We start from the raw sequence: 15,771 nt of genomic DNA, 5'->3' as shown, positions 1-15,771 counted from the left end.
TGATATTTTTTTGTAAAGTATGTGAGATAAAAACCTTTTGCGGTGTTATCCAGTGAAAGGGGAGGTCATATTTTGTTAAATAAATTGCACTTAAAGAGGTGAACCTTTGTGGCTTTGTTTCTGTTTAATTTGATTTCATTAACCTTAGTCAAGGAAAGTACAAGATGAATGTAATTAGCTTTTTGGTCTGTAGAAATATTAACTTTTCTGAAGTGTCCTCAACCATTCATGTTTCATAATCCAAAGTAAAGGTGTTGAACAGATTTGCCCTGTTTATCCTGACCTTGATCAGTTAAAAAACAGTATGCATTTTGGTTTGAGGCAAACTTCACAAGGGAAGATACCTTGGAAAATCTCTTTATTAAATGAACAGCTTTATAACTGTTTGCAGGCAAGAGGCCCCACCTCAGAGGTACACAGTCCAACTTCTGGAGGTTGGAAACTATTATTATCAATCCCAACATACAATTTGTTACTGGTTGTAATACCAAATAAAATATGTTGGACTAAAACCGTTTTCCTGGAAAAAAAAAAGTTTTTGATGACGTAAAAGTAGGAAGGAAATATCCACCCTAAAATGATGGACGAGGTTATGCTATTTAAAGAGTAGTTATGGCATTGGGACACGCACATGTTGTTTTGCAAATTCAGTGTTATTTCCATATAAAATTGCCCTCATTGCAGGTTATGAAAAACGAGGCGATTAAATATAAGTTAAAACAAACTAAATTAGCTGAAACCATATTTTGAAGGTAACAAATAGTAGTGTGTGCTATTCCTCTGAGAACGGGGCCACACACTCATGATATATTCTCTGCCTCAAGATGTTACAGCTATATATCAACACATTATGCTGCAACATGTAATCATGTCTGAAGTGGTTTCATAACTCAAACAAGTCCTCTATAAACATAAACTTTATGGCGAGCAGCAAAGCAAGGAGAAACAGAAGCCCTCCCCCCAACCCTACCCCAACGACCTGAAAGCCGTGAGCGCCATGCCTTGTTGTGACGTCATTCCTGCGGGGCCCAGCGCTAAAAGCCTCGGGGCTCGCGCTCTGCCCCAGCCCATGGGCACGCTGCTGCGACAGTCGCTCCGGTTACAGGGCTGCTGCCACGAGACACACCGCGCTAGTGGTAAAACGCTGTTTCCACGCAACGTGACACTCCCGACAAGGACACGTATTGATAACCCGGGCTGGCCCGTCGCCCAGCAGACTCACGGCGCTCAGCGGCGCGGTCGCCAGGAGCGGATCCGCCGGTAACACGATCACCTGTCGTAGGCTGGCGAGACGTGTTGTGACGCAGGAGGAAGGGGACGACGGCCGCAGGGTTCACATTCAACCCTGGGATGGTATTCAGCTGCTCGGTAGTGCTATTGGAACAATGAACTTACAGGACCAACAAGGTTTTCCTCTGAACTCTAAAATGAGACGTTTGCTTATAGGTAACTATTTAGTTGAGGTGAGGCTCACCTGAATCATTTGACCCTCCGTCTCTTTGGTTTGCTGTTGTAACGTTACGAACTAGCCTATATTTATTATAGGGTTTATATTAGGCCTAGGCTATATACCAGTATAGTCTTCAATCTATCTGTTTTTGTCTTTGCATACCTTTTATTTGGTTCATTGACCCTTATTTTAATATAGCCTATGTGAGGATTAAAGGCACCCAGTGCAACTTTATGTAAACATTCAATGAAAAATAAAAATTCAATTTCTAGTCTTTTTTACACGTAGTAAGTTTCAATAACTCCATACCATTACATATCGACATTTAAGGAGCAAAGATGAGACGTTGTTGTGTGGTGAGAACTGATAGAAAATCGTAAACAACAACAATCGCCGGTTGGGAGAAGCCATTTTTCCATTGACTGGAAGCCTGCTTTATTTATTGTAGGTTACAAAAAATAAAGAAAATGGCGGCATTGTTGTTGTTAGCGATTTTGTATCAGTTCTCACCACACAACCGACGTCTCATCTTTGCTGCTTAAATGTCGGTATGTAATGGTATGGAGTTATTGAAACTTACTACGTGTAAAAAAGACTAGAAATTGAATGTTTATTTTTAAGCCTCGAAAGTTGCACTGGGTGCCTTTAACTATTTGTGACCTGTTGCTTAAACCCGTTTCCGTATCCAATCAAGACACTGAATAATTATGGTATTAATTATTGGTTGTAACAATAATCGCCATTTGTTTAGTTACGTTATGATAAAGATTACATTTGCGAATTATTTTTTCTTGCAAAAGCTATTTTTTTATATCTTACACATTCATATCAACACATTTACTACATTGTCCTCCAGCCACTAATGGTTTGTATTCAACCACATTTCAGCATGTTTCAATATCGGGGGGGATGTTTGTCCCCCGATATACATTGTAATTAAAGACCTGCTACTGATTCAGCTAAAGTGTGGATTGCATATAGGTTTGTTGGTGTCGAGCCAACCAGTTTTAAAACATCTCATCAGCTTGTCACCAGTGGCATATCACAGAATATTATTATATATAATCATTTCCATTCTATTTCCAAACAGATAAATCAAACATTCCCACTAGGAGCTGCTACTCTCTCTCGAAGAGGCTTACGGGGTTGGTTTTGTGAACTCAAGTTGTTTCCAAGCAGACATATGAACTGGGTGTCTCGTGTGCGTTTCTAATACAGTTTCCCTGAAAGAGTCTTTTATTCCAGAGTCTACATTCATTCAAACTTCACCTCATCAGTTCTGGGAGGAGAAGGAAAAACAATAAAGAAAAATAAAGGAAACACCACGACGCAAAAACAACACAGCAAATGCAAACTCACACAAGGCATTGAACCGTGAACCAACTATCCTGTTACACTCCATCTATGATCATTCTGGTACTTTCCATTCCCTTTTTCCTAGTAATTGGTGTACTATTAATTACACCCCATCTCCACCTCCTCATCTCCTTGGGCTGTGGCTCCCTCCACGGTCTCACATCTCAAACTGGGCCCTGTTGAAACAGAGAGTGAGGGAGAGAGGGAGGAACGCACAACAGGGCAATGGCAATTATGGTTTCTCCACTAATGTGTATGGTCCCAGCTGGTTCTACTCTCCTTCACTCTGTGAGAGAGAGAGAGAGAGAGAGAGAGAGAGAGAGAGAGAGAGAGAGAGAGAGAGAGAGAGAGAGAGAGAGAGAGAGAGAGAGAGAGAGAGAGAGAGAGAGAGAGAGAGAGAGAGAGAGAGAGAGAGAGAGAGAGAGAGCGCCAGCCTTGCTCGGTTGTCAGCTCCCAAGAATCAACAGCACCAAAGCTCACGGAGAACGTGCCTTGGCAGCGCTCATCAGCAGGCCTGGAGGCTAGCGTGTTAGCCTGGTGATAGCATCCTCCGTTTGGTTGGTGCATGTGGTGACTGCCGGCCCTCTGGCTCCGCCCTCATTCCTGGTGGTTTATTCATCCTGCTTTATGAATATAACCTTGTCTAATTGGACGCCGTGACCCAGCAGCATAGGCGCCTCGCCACAGATTTGTGAGGTCACAGACGCTGGAGTCTCCGGAGCAACCGACATGCACAACACACACACACACACACGCGGTCGAACGCATGCACACACACACACACACACACACACACACACACACACACACACACACACACACACACACACACACACACACACACACACACACACACACACACACACACAGAGACACACAGAACATGGTCATGGGGGAAGATCGACTTGGAGTAAGAAAGCATGGAAATAAGAAGACACGATTACCCAAATACAGTCATTAAGGAGGAACTGTGTTTCAGTCTGTCAGGATGATTAATGAGCGAAAGCCAATCCAAGAGCTATGCTGTTGTTTAGTCTAACCAGAGGACCTGTTCCCGCTACACCAGGGTGACCTACAGCAGGCCTATAGTCGGTGTCCATGTTACAATGAGCACCTTCTGAGCTCAAATCCTTTGCTCTGAAACTTAAACACGTCTCTCTTTGAGGGAGTAGCGTAGTAGAGTCGTTGAAGTACGTTAAATAAACTGTGAACTAAATGGTCAGCTTCAAAAACCACAACCAGATAGGTTTTTAAAAAAACATAATGGCTGTGGGAATGACTAAACTAACATTGGCACGCTTTACTTGTGTTTATTTATATAACTACATTATACATTGTGATCTCGATAACTATTTTCATGATGAACCTCATGAGATATATTCATAACTCTTTTAATTTCGTTAAAACTAATATCATGGTAATATATCATCATCTTGCACTCATTCTGTCTCACTACCATGTGAATCAGAAGAAGAGAGGACTCCCCTACGTCCCCACGCCACTCTTTACACTCGTTGTATGGCATGGTAACATCCTTCATTCAGTCGTTATGACGCGCCATCTGCAGATCTGTTCAATGAATCAAACTCTGTAGGAATGGGTTGTAAAAACCGAGACTGTAGTCACCAGGACCTCAGTCACAGCATGTGAGCGACGACAAAGTGTGGGGATAACTTCCTGGGTGAGGGGCCGCAGCGCGGGGGCCAATGCAGGGGGGGGGCCCCCCGATAACAGCACAACATGACTGACATTAACACTGAGGGGCCCGGACAGATAAGGGCCGCCGGCGTGGGCACGGGGGGGTCCGGGGTAGGTGTCGGGGTCAACACATGTCCGGTGTCGTTTGAATGAGGGCCCCGGCAGCTGGCTGTATCAGGGGCCGCGGCCTGCTGCTCTGCATGTCAGGCTGTGATTAATGACTCGCCGGGCCCCTGCTCTGTACTTCAAAACAACACCCGAGAAATTACCTCGAGCAGAGCCCAGCACCGCTTATATATATAGACACACACGCACAGGCACACATGCACACACACACACACACACACACACACACAAACGCGCACAAATGCACTCAGACACAAACACACACCCACACACACACACACACACAAATAGACGCACACACACACACATACGCTTACACACACACACACACACACACACACACACACACACATACGCTTACACACACACACACATACACGCACACACCATTTACATTTTAATTTATTCCATGTCCTTCTTCATTATTTGTTCAAATGCATATATCACTCCCATACATTCATACTCTGAATATATTTTAAGGCAAGAAATAATAATCTATTATTTCAGATTGCTGTTTGAAAAACGGTATAGTCTCTACACAGTGTGCCTGGATAATGTCTCTCCTGCTCTCTCCCTTTCTCTGCCTCTCTCTCTCTGAATACTGGTTCCCAGCTTGTCAAGCAGCTGTCGCAGAATGATTTATGACCACTAGACTCGGACCTGTCTTCGCTGCCATCTCAGTATTGTTACAACTGACAGCTAATGAGGTCGGACATGCTTTCAAGCAGAGCACTTAACAGGACTTCAGTCCTACACCCTGCCAGCAAGAATCTTTCTCTGTCACCCTCTCTCTGTTTCCTTCTCTCTGTTTCCTTCTCTCCCCATCTGTCTCTCTCACTGTCTCTCGCTCTCTCTCTCTCTCCCTCTTTACGTCTTCAACACCATTCTTCATCGTCTCTCCCTCACCTCAATCCTTTCGAATGTGTGTCGGTATTCCGAGTCAATCCACAGAGACGAGCCGGTCCCACGCAGAGGACTTTCTTCTGCAGAGTGGGAGACAGAATGCTTTTGGTTCAGCATCCCGGCTTAGATACTAATTTCAATCCCTGCTTTATTGTGGTGGCATGGATAGAAAGACTGAATCCTTCATTTCATTCATTATCTTATTGCAGGAGGTTCATAGTCATAGACTGGATGAAATAAAGGTTGATTATCCTTGTGTGATATCCACCTGTAGCCTATTTCATCGCCATACAATCAAGCGACCTCAGTCTTAGCATGTCTCTGATTCTCCTATAGAGCAGATCGTGGTGGTCCCTGACTCCCTCTCTCTCCCCCGCTCCCTCTCTTTCTTATTCTGTGGCTGCCTTCCTCTCCCCCTGAATGAGAAGGCAGTATAATCACTAACAGAGTCGCTGGCAGCTCTCCCACCTCTAACCTTAGTCCCTTGTCAGCTATGATTAATGGCAGGCTCCCTCGCTAGAGCTTGCATTGCGCCGACTCCGCCATTGTTCCCTGGATACTTAATGATCTTTGACAAGTTTACTACCCCCCCCCCCCTCCCAACACACACACACACACACACACACACACACACACACACACACACACACACACACACACACACACACACACACACACACACACACACACACACACACACACACACACACACACACACACACACACACAGTCTTCTTACTTTTACTTTTCCAATGAGAGAGAGAGAGAGCGAGAGCGAGAGAGAGAGAGAGAGAGAGAGAGAGAGAGAGAGAGAGAGAGAGAGAGAGAGAGAGAGAGAGAGAGAGAGAGAGAGGATATACTGATAGCAGCAGATGTGTTTTGTTGTTGTTGCATATGGTTTGTACGTTTACTTCAAAATCAAAATAGATTATGATCATTATTCATGATCCACTGGGAAAATGTTTCCATCTACAAAATATAAGATGCCGCTTGAATAAACATAATTTTGTGTTTTAGATTATCTCCTTTACCTTTTTCCTTTTTTTAAATTGATATTATTTGACAGTGATATAGAAAGGTAAAACACAGGTGACGGTTTGTTGCGTAGGGTGTTACCTCCTATATGACCCGAGTTTCACAGACTTTCCTAACAATGCTTAAATATGTAAAGAGCCTTGCCGTCAATCAGAACCCTTATTTAGCTATAACTGAAGCTACAACTCAAGCCACTAGAGGCTCAGTGCAGGTTAATGTGTGTACGGAGAACGCGTCAGTGATGGACAAATGCTATGACGGTGCTGCCTCCTGCTGGCGATGGCAGGCTCAGGTTGAGATATATTTTGTGGTTTGTCTGTGTGAATGCGTGTCCGTGTTTGTGTGCAAGTCGGAGCAACTTTTTATTTTTTACTGTTTCCCTAGAACACGGAAATATGTGAAATAAAAAAAAAAGCTAACCTTTTGCAGAGGCCAACGTGTGTCTTTGAAACTATGCAAACTTTTGCTTCAGCGCTCCAAGAAGAGACATCCTAGCCCACTAATAGGCCAATTACATTTGAATCACTATGAATAAAAGGCAGCATATCACAGACAGGACTTTCCTGTAGACTTATTTAACATCACAGACGGGAGAGGGCCTCCAATGAGCTGTGTAGGCCTACGTCGGAACGTCTGATATCAGGTTCCCTAGCTCAGCGATTCCCAACCCCCGTTAGAACCGGTTCTTGAAATATTTCCAGGAAGCTATTTTTAAATAATAATAATATTTGTTTGTTGTTATATTCTATAACTTAGGCTAAACGAGTCAAGTTATTTGCTCTAACACATAGACATAACATATCAATATATGCAACTAAACCACTGTAAATCAAGCAATGTAAATGCACAGACAATTTTTTGTTTATTTAAGTCTCAGGAGACATTTCTTGTGTTTCTCTTCTAGAAAATGCATTGTTTTACACTGCCCTCCACATTTTTTTTATGAATATGCCGGTCCTCGTAACAAAAAATCTTGGGAACCCCTGCTCTATATGCAACCAGTGGTTCTGCGCCCAGATCCTAGTTTTCCTCGGGTTCGTTCCTCCCCTTTCCCGGCTCCACCTCTCAGGAGGTTACTGCCCACTGCTCGTGCTCGACCTTCCCAAAGCTCCAATTTGAACGGCTTCCCGTCCTCATCCCATGCATTTTATCTAACAAAGCAGTTCCCCACTAAACGGTTCCGATGGTCGAACCCCCGGAAAGACTCCTCTCCCCGGTACCGACTGCCGAGCAACTTTCTCACGCCGGAAAGTTAGTCCGAAAAGACTCTCGGCGGATCCCATCGACGTAAGTAGAGGAACACACTGGGCCCAATGGGGTTTTCTCCGACTTTTCTGCAGACAACGAATCAACACATCGCACGACATTCTTCTGCGGGATGTTTTCATTTACAATTTCAATGCCACAACTAGAGGTTTTAAAGGGCTCCAATGCTGTCTTGTCCCTGGACAAGGAGCCGATATCGATGCATGGGGCGATTGTTGTGAATCCTCTGAAATGTGTATAACCGCTTATTACACCGTTGTTATACATCCAGCTGCTCCTGAGGCTGGATGGGGTTTACTCACACGCAGGCCAACTCATTCCTTTTGCATATTTAAACACGATGATCAAAACGTTGTGCTTGAATGTGCGCAATCACTGCTCTGTGTTAATTTGTGCAGACCGGAGTTGGACAATGGTAGCGAGGACAAGCCTCTGCTACCAACTATGGACTCCGAGATGGATCCCCCGGAGAGCAGGAAGAAACAGCCACTCACCAGGTGACCTATAGACACACAGCAGACACAAGCTGTTTCTGGCTTCCGCTGCTCCAGGCTAACAGTGTTCATGGTGAATGGACCACTTTTATAAAGCGCATTTCCAATCTGGGTCCACCCAAAGCGCTGTACAATATTTCACCCATTTATAATCATTCACCCATTGATACACACATTCACACATTGCAACAGTTGAAACTATTAGAAAGTGTTACAAAACTCTGGTATGTTTGTAGTGTCACTTGGGTCGGAGTGAGAGAGAGCTGGTTAAAGGTTGGATTTCTCTACCAGCCTGGTGCCACTCCATCCGTTGAGTTAGCTAGGACGATTTTACATTGAATTTACATGCAAGTTAGCCCTGAACTCAACCACATCGACCCACCCACCACACTCTCCTCTTGTATTAGCCGTTTGGTTGGTTTGGTTTTACTTTTCGATTGTTTCGTAGGATATGATGATTGTTTTCCTTTGGTCGTAATAGTTAAATGCATAACAATGCTTTGTGAATTAATTTTCCTAATTCAAATATAAGTTATTTTTTGCTATGCTGGCCTTCAGATCAGATGCTGCGTGCGTCACCTGAGCGTGACCTATTTTTTCCCTCACTCTTGAACGCGTTCAAGCGAACATTATAGACAGAGCCGGGGCCTCCAGGACCCCCCTCTCAGGGCAGCATTTACCACTCCATCCACTTCAGTAAACTGAATTCTTACCTGTGTTCAGAGATGCTTCTTGAACCACCTCCAGAATGCAAGCTTGTTTACCTTGTGTCTCTGAATAGACCACGTGTTGAACATCTACCTCTCCGAGTCATACCTAGCCCGAAACAGCAATACCACAAAGGATCAAATATTTTTTTCATCAATACCTGTTGAATAACCAATATCTTTCTAACAAAACAAAAAACACTTTCAAACAAGGCCTACATCAACTGCGATTGATAGGCATGACGGTAGCCAGGTCGCCAAATGTTGACCGATGAACCTATGTTGTATGTTATACAGACGCAACAATGCATGACTGTGCAACAGCAAATTCTTTCTGCCTATGCTATACCATCTTAAACATTAAGAACAACACAAAAGCTTCTCTCCCAACAGCGCCATTTCAGCAGACTTATTTGAGCAGGAAGAGTTTCTGAAGACAAGTGAAATTAGAATAGCGACCACAGAGTTCACATTAACTTGTCAGGTGTGGTCAGTGTACACTTCCATGTGATGGCTCCTTGTTACACTTCTCAAAAAACGACTGCCACATTGTGGTCTGTATTAGTCACTGTTCACAAATGCTTTTTCCTTATAAGAATTTATTTCTTCTTCATTCCTGAAGAGTTAGACAGGAAATATCGCTAAAAATTACTATGTTTTAATGAATAAAATAAGAGGCTCTGAATAGATATCTCTGCTCCTCGAGGTGTTGCTCAACACATGAATGAAGGAAACTTAAGCGGAAGTTAACTAACCAAAAACGAATAACTAAAAAACTCAGTTTGGATCATAAATAAAGACCGTAATTATCGGTATCGCAGGCCATGTATCGCATATCATATCGTGAGGTACCCTGTGATTCCCTACCCTAATACAAATTACTGTATCATGAATAATGTGTCAACTATCAAACAATAAGTGCATGAATTAGTAAGGACTTTACTTTAATAATGACTACATTCAACACCACAGACCTCTATCATCCATTCATTTATTGAATACAGTTGAATTCATAACTTAATACACTTAATAATAATAATAATAATACATAGGTTTTATATAGCGCTTTTCTCGGTACCCAAAGACGCTTTCACTTGACCCCCCTCCAGCGGACCTAGTGAGTGTGTAGATCACTGATCGGTTTATTAGTTCATAGTCCAAGATCGTATTGATGTGGTGAGAAACGTTACATTAGCCACACCAATTCCTGTTTGCTGTCTTCTTTATTTGTTACTTATGCACTACTGTTCAAAAGTTTGTGGGTCACCCAGACAATTTCCTGTTTTCCAAGAAAACTCTCACTTTTCTTCGACAGTTTTCATCTGGGCTAACATAATTGCACAAGGATTTTCTAATCATCAATTAACCCTTCAACACAATGAGCTAAACAATGTACCATTAGAACACAGGAGTGATGGTGGCTGGAAATGGGCCTCTGTACACCTATGTAGACATCCCAGAAATAATCTGCCGCTTCCACCCAGAATAGACATTTACCACATTAACAATTTCCAGACTGTATTTCTTATCAATTTAATGTTATCTTCATTGAAAAAATGAGTGCTTTTCTAAGGACATTTCTAAGTGACCCCAAACCTTGAACGGTAACATATATGTGGATGTTCTGGTATGTATTATGAAAGGCGTTAGCCGTGTATAATAAAAATACAATTTCTCTCTCTCTCTCTCTCTCTCTCTCAAGGCCCCGCCCTGTGGAGCCGTGTGCGCCCGCGGTGACCCCGACCGACGGAGACAGGAAGCTGGACAGGAAGAAGAGCCAGCCTGGCCATGTGAGGACACCTGAGTGTTACCTTTGAGCAAGGCATGACCGTACATACGTGAACCGTGCACTTCAAAACCAAACGCTTTTGCTCTGTTTTAATAGATATCAAAGACAAACGTCCAGTATCACAAATTATTCAAGGAGATAAGCAAGGATGAGCTGCTTAAACAAAGTAAGAGGTTGATTCCTATTTTTTGAGGAGTAACATGTGGTTAGTTTATATTTCATTTGTAATTTTTTCTTCTCAATAACCTCGACTATGTTGTGGTTATGTGTGCCCACAGGCTACACATGTGCGCTACAGAAGGACATTTTGTACCAGGGGAAAATGTTTGTCTCAGACAACTGGATTTGCTTTCATTCTAAAGTGTTTGGGAGAGACACCAAGGTAATAAACCAAACACATGTGGGTCTTGTTGCATTAATGGGATTCAAACGTATTTCTGTGTTTGTTTTAGAACGTTTGCATCGATTGGTTTAGGTCTGTGTTGTCAGGATTTATGTATTATTAAATAAATGCTAGTTTGTATAGGTTTATTTATTTATTCATGTATTTTTGGTTTATTGATAGGTAAAACAGGGTTATTGTCGTTATTTCTCCAGATTTCCATCCCTGCGCTCGCTGTAGCATTAATCAAAAAGACCAAGACCGCCATCTTAGTCCCCAACGCCATTGTTATAGCTACGTCAACAGAGCGGGTAAGACGGGGCTAATTTGTTTATTCAAGTAAATAATTGATTTCTAAATGCAACTTGTTTACGTTGACTACCTATCCCTGTTTTGTAGCATGTGTTCGTGTCATTCCTTTCACGAGACAACACCTTTAAACTCCTCAAATCCATCAGTGTTCACTTGGACGTAAGTTATCTCTTTATGTGTTTTATTTACACAAGGGTTTGTGTCTTTTTCAACACAAAGCCATATACTGCAGCAATTGCAGTAATACTAGCCTCCTAACCACTTACTGTGTTTGGGCTCTGTTGCTTTTTGAGATGGCAGTTGGTTGATGTAATTTACAGTGTCTATGCTGCTTCTAGAGAAAGAGAATACTTCTGCTTGTAATTCTTTCCCTCCAATAAGCTGTACAGATGCATGAGAATCAGGAATTTGAAGGCAAAAGTAAAATCAAGTAAAATCCAACAAACTGGAAGGCCTTTTATGCGGTGATGACGTTTTTCTTTATGAATTGACTGTTAATACAGAAGCACCTATTATCCTCTTTTTGCGTGTCTCCATAGTGCAGGGCAGAGTAAATGACTTACATTGTGTAAAGCGTGAACTCTCGGCGTATGTCTACATGCAGATCTGCCTTTGTTTGTTGCCGTGTAACCAACCAGCCGCTGTCTCTTCAAACATAGGTGGGGAACACAGGAAGTAGCCCCATCACTTCCTCCTGCGAGAACAGCTTCAGCGTGGAGGCGCCGGCATCACTTCCTCACGTCAGTAGGGCCCCACCACAGACCACACTTCTCACTGAGCTCAAGCTACAAAGCCCCTGTTTTTACACATATAAATATCTACATGCATCGAGAAAGAGTGTTTGTTCCCATTGTGTTGCTGTATGGAAGCCCTGTTGGTTTTCATCATTGGCTGTTTCCTAATATTGTCCATTGTAGGACCTCTGCAGAGACTTCTCTGACCTAGATAGTGGATTGCGCCACAGAAGACAAGACCCGCTGGAGTCGAGCAGTTCCGGATCACAGACACCAGACTATGAGAAAATGGCCGGTGTGTAAGGGGCCTTTGACATGTTGTTGTAGGGCTGCGTAATCACAATACCGTTTCCACCACATGATCCTCCTGATCGTGTGTTGACACTACACATAAGGGGCGGGTTAGTTGGTTAAAGTAAACATATGGATCTACATTTAGTCATTTGTGTTTCCTGTTAGACTTTGACGGCATGCCAGAGACCTTTCTGAACGTGGGGAAGAATGGAGAGGTGTCTGTGCACGCAGACATCCATCTGCAGTCACCCGCGCCCAAACACCCGCTGCAGAACGGTAACACAAGCTCAGATTCCTTCAGAGGGGAGAACATACAAAATGCTTTTTCTTCTGTGGGTTCTGTGTGAGGGTTTAGTCATTAAGGCAATAGAAAGTGAGAACAAGCCAATCTAAAAAAGATGACACCACTACATTGTTAGTCGAGTTTAAGTCATCAAATATATATATATATATCATAACCACATTTTACTTTTTGTCTAAATGTTACCCTGTATTTTACATGCAGTCCCAACCAAACCAGCCCTGGAGTCAAACCACAGAGGAAAGCCACAGCCCCCATCCCTCAACACAATCCTTCTTATCTATTTGTTCTTGTAAGTAATGTTTGTATTACATGCATCCGCGTTATGCTACAGGACAACACACTGATCACACCATCGTAAGTCTCTCCAGGCAGGACTGGGAACAATGGTAACATGGCACCTCTATCTTCAAATACACATCACGTCACGTGTTGTTAGGCAATATGGGCGAGCTGACCTGGAGAAGTGATGTTAGTAACAGACGCTTCAGTGGAGCCAGGAGTCACGGAGTGGGTTGATTTCACACCGGTATTGTCTTTTAAAGTGCTATAACAGGTTTTTCTGGGGAAAATTTCCGATTGACATGCTATACTGTCTTTCAATTCTGGGCATGTTCTGACACGTTTGAAATAAGGGGGGTTGTCTGATCTGTCCTGGATACTAATACACTGTTGTGTTTATCTGTGGCTCTTTGTGTGTTTGTGTCCCCACAGAGTTAGTGTTCTGGTCCTGTCCTCGTGTTACATGGCCTTCAAGATCGTGGTTCTGGAACATCGCTTGAACTCCTTGGTTTCTGTGGGAGAGTAAGTACCTCAGTACCCCATGAGTAAGACACCCACTTTTATGAGGAGTTCAAAGAAAACAAATAAAATATAATCCAAGCTGTTTGTATGGATAACATTTGATCAACCAAGAACTACTGATACAATAAGTAGTGTAGGGACACCCTGCACTGCATCACAGAGCTAGTGGCATCACCCCTATCACCTCAGTGTTATGGATCCACAGTCTGTATTAGGGCTTTGACTTTTGCCCAAAAATCATATTCAAAGTTTGTTTGTTTATTAATATTAATATTAATATTAGAATATATTCAAATATTTATTAATAATATTTTGACCATTAAATGCCTTCAGTAAGACTGGTTTGTTGACCGGCGTTGCTATGGTTACTGGTCTTGCGTGTTCCAAAGGTTTATTAGGTTTCTAATAGAGCTGTCAAGCGATTAAAATATTTAATCGTGATTAATCGCATTAATGTCATAGTTAACTATTATTAATCGCGATTAATCGCAAAAAAAAAATTCTATGCTAAATATCCCTTGATTTTTTTGTCCCATAATTCTTCTCATTTTAATTCTCTTATCAACATGATGAAGTGCATCGGCTTGCCTTGTGCAAATGATTTTTTATTGATAACAACATTGGCATATACTGATCAAAACAGGACGATACAAAAAAAGAGCCTATAGTGCAAATAAACGACTGCTTTGAACAAATGTCATTTGAACAACTTTTTTCTTTTTTTTTTAAATAAAATAATTACCTTAATCGCGCGATAATTTTTTTAACGCCGTTAAATTTGGTTTGCGTTAACGCCGTTAATAACGCGTTTAACTGACAGCTCTAGTTTCTAATAAATCGCTGTCTAATCAATACTCAATTCACTGCCTCTTCCGTGGTCATTACAATGTTATGAATAGACTGCATCGGGTTCTTCGACGTCTCTCCCTCTTGGCCTGCCCATAACAGGTTGGAATATTAAGGACTGCCTAATATTCGTTCGAATTTTGATTTATTTTTTGATATTCAAATTATATTCAAATAACAAAGTTCGGAGTCAAAGCCCTAGTCTGTATACGTCCTTTTGGATAAAACCATCAGCTAAATTAAACATACTCCTAATCAGACCCTCTAGCCCCAGCAGATGACCTCTACCAAACAGCTGTGTGTGGATGTTAACCCAGGTTCCTCCTTGTGTTCCAGAAGCGCGGCAAGCCACCAGTCTCAGGAGGGTTTTAATGCGGAGGTCTATAAAGAGCTGACCTCCAATCTGCTTAAATTAGAAAAGGTTTGTTCACCCGTCAACTTTACCATCTATTTTATTTGGTCTTAGTGTAAATCACGTTTATGCAAAGCATCTTACAATACTTAATGCTACTTACCTTTGTAGATAAAAGGGCTAACCATTTCTTCAAGGAGGACTCCTCTTTCTGCGTTTTCTTCGGCGCTTAAACAGAGTTTTTCCTTGGTTGGTTATAATAAAGTTGACTTGACTTTTGCATATTTTCATCCGTGTAGATTCAGAAGAACCTCCTGAAGCTTCTTGGAGAGACATGACTGAGTGTGTGGTGCCACCTTGGAAGAACACCTTCTAGTTCAACATTTCAGAAGATCTTTTCGTAAATAATTGAGTTATCTTCAATAGAGATATTTCAGACATGTGTCTGAACTATATTTGTGCAATACATGTATATTTACTCTTTCTACTCAGGGTTTTGTATTTCTATTTTTCACTTTGTTGTGTAATTTGAATACATGGAAATCAAAGCTTAGCACTAGTGACATAGTGTGTAGGCCTATGTAGCATTTTAGCTTTCAAAGGCACGACGAATTAGACATTTCAATGTTTTATCAACGTTATATCACATGTGCTGTATATGTTCCCTGTCCAACAGGATTTATCAGTAAATTGTATTTATAACTCAAACTTGTCGCTGGCAATTATTTTGAACTTTTGTGATCTGTGCTTTATTGTGGTCTCTTTTCTTCTAACCAAGGTTTCAGTTTGTGTTGGTTATGAATTGCTATAGGTGTCTGATTTGAGTACAGTTGGATACAGACATCCAATGTCTTAATACTTATACTACATTTATGAATTTTAAATATATTATATAAACTATCATCTGATTCATGACTAGGGC

The 15,771-nt window shown here is 42.0% G+C and overlaps 1 protein-coding gene across 2 annotated transcripts; it reads left to right on the top strand.

Annotated features, from left to right (window-relative positions):
- Positions 1-7,615: 7,615 nt before the first annotated feature.
- Positions 7,616-15,557, top strand: LOC115542490 (GRAM domain-containing protein 2B). 2 transcript variants are annotated; one of them, XM_030354766.1, is made up of 14 exons: positions 7,616-7,855; positions 8,233-8,331; positions 10,738-10,825; positions 10,921-10,990; positions 11,103-11,206; positions 11,422-11,517; positions 11,606-11,677; positions 12,178-12,258; positions 12,436-12,547; positions 12,712-12,822; positions 13,052-13,139; positions 13,562-13,651; positions 14,834-14,918; positions 15,149-15,557. In XM_030354766.1, the coding sequence occupies exons 1-14, from the start codon at positions 7,752-7,754 to the stop codon at positions 15,185-15,187; spliced, it is 1,239 nt and encodes a 412-aa protein (XP_030210626.1). In that variant the 5' UTR covers positions 7,616-7,751; the 3' UTR covers positions 15,188-15,557. The 2 variants fall into 2 exon arrangements, with proteins under 2 accessions (XP_030210626.1, XP_030210627.1); XM_030354767.1 differs by lacking the exon at positions 8,233-8,331 and having other exon boundaries at positions 7,629-7,855.
- Positions 15,558-15,771: the final 214 nt, after the last annotated feature.

This window comes from Gadus morhua, chromosome 4 (genome assembly GCF_902167405.1).
Source record: "Gadus morhua chromosome 4, gadMor3.0, whole genome shotgun sequence".
Classification (NCBI taxonomy): Eukaryota; Metazoa; Chordata; class Actinopteri; order Gadiformes; family Gadidae; genus Gadus; species Gadus morhua.
The sequence above is the reverse complement of the archived record's forward strand: the minus strand, read 5'-3'. Positions and strand labels throughout refer to the sequence as shown.

What these genes read in the sequence shown, in the direction of transcription:
- LOC115542490 (XM_030354766.1), top strand. Translation starts at nt 7,752, where the DNA reads ATGGTCGAACCCCCGGAAAGACTCCTCTCCCCGGTACCGACTGCCGAG. An exon ending in TAGCTACGTCAACAGAGCGG is followed by an intron (nt 11,518 to 11,605) that starts GTAAGACGGGGC and finishes CCTGTTTTGTAG; the next exon opens with CATGTGTTCGTGTCATTCCT. An exon ending in CCATCAGTGTTCACTTGGAC is followed by an intron (nt 11,678 to 12,177) that starts GTAAGTTATCTC and finishes CTTCAAACATAG; the next exon opens with GTGGGGAACACAGGAAGTAG.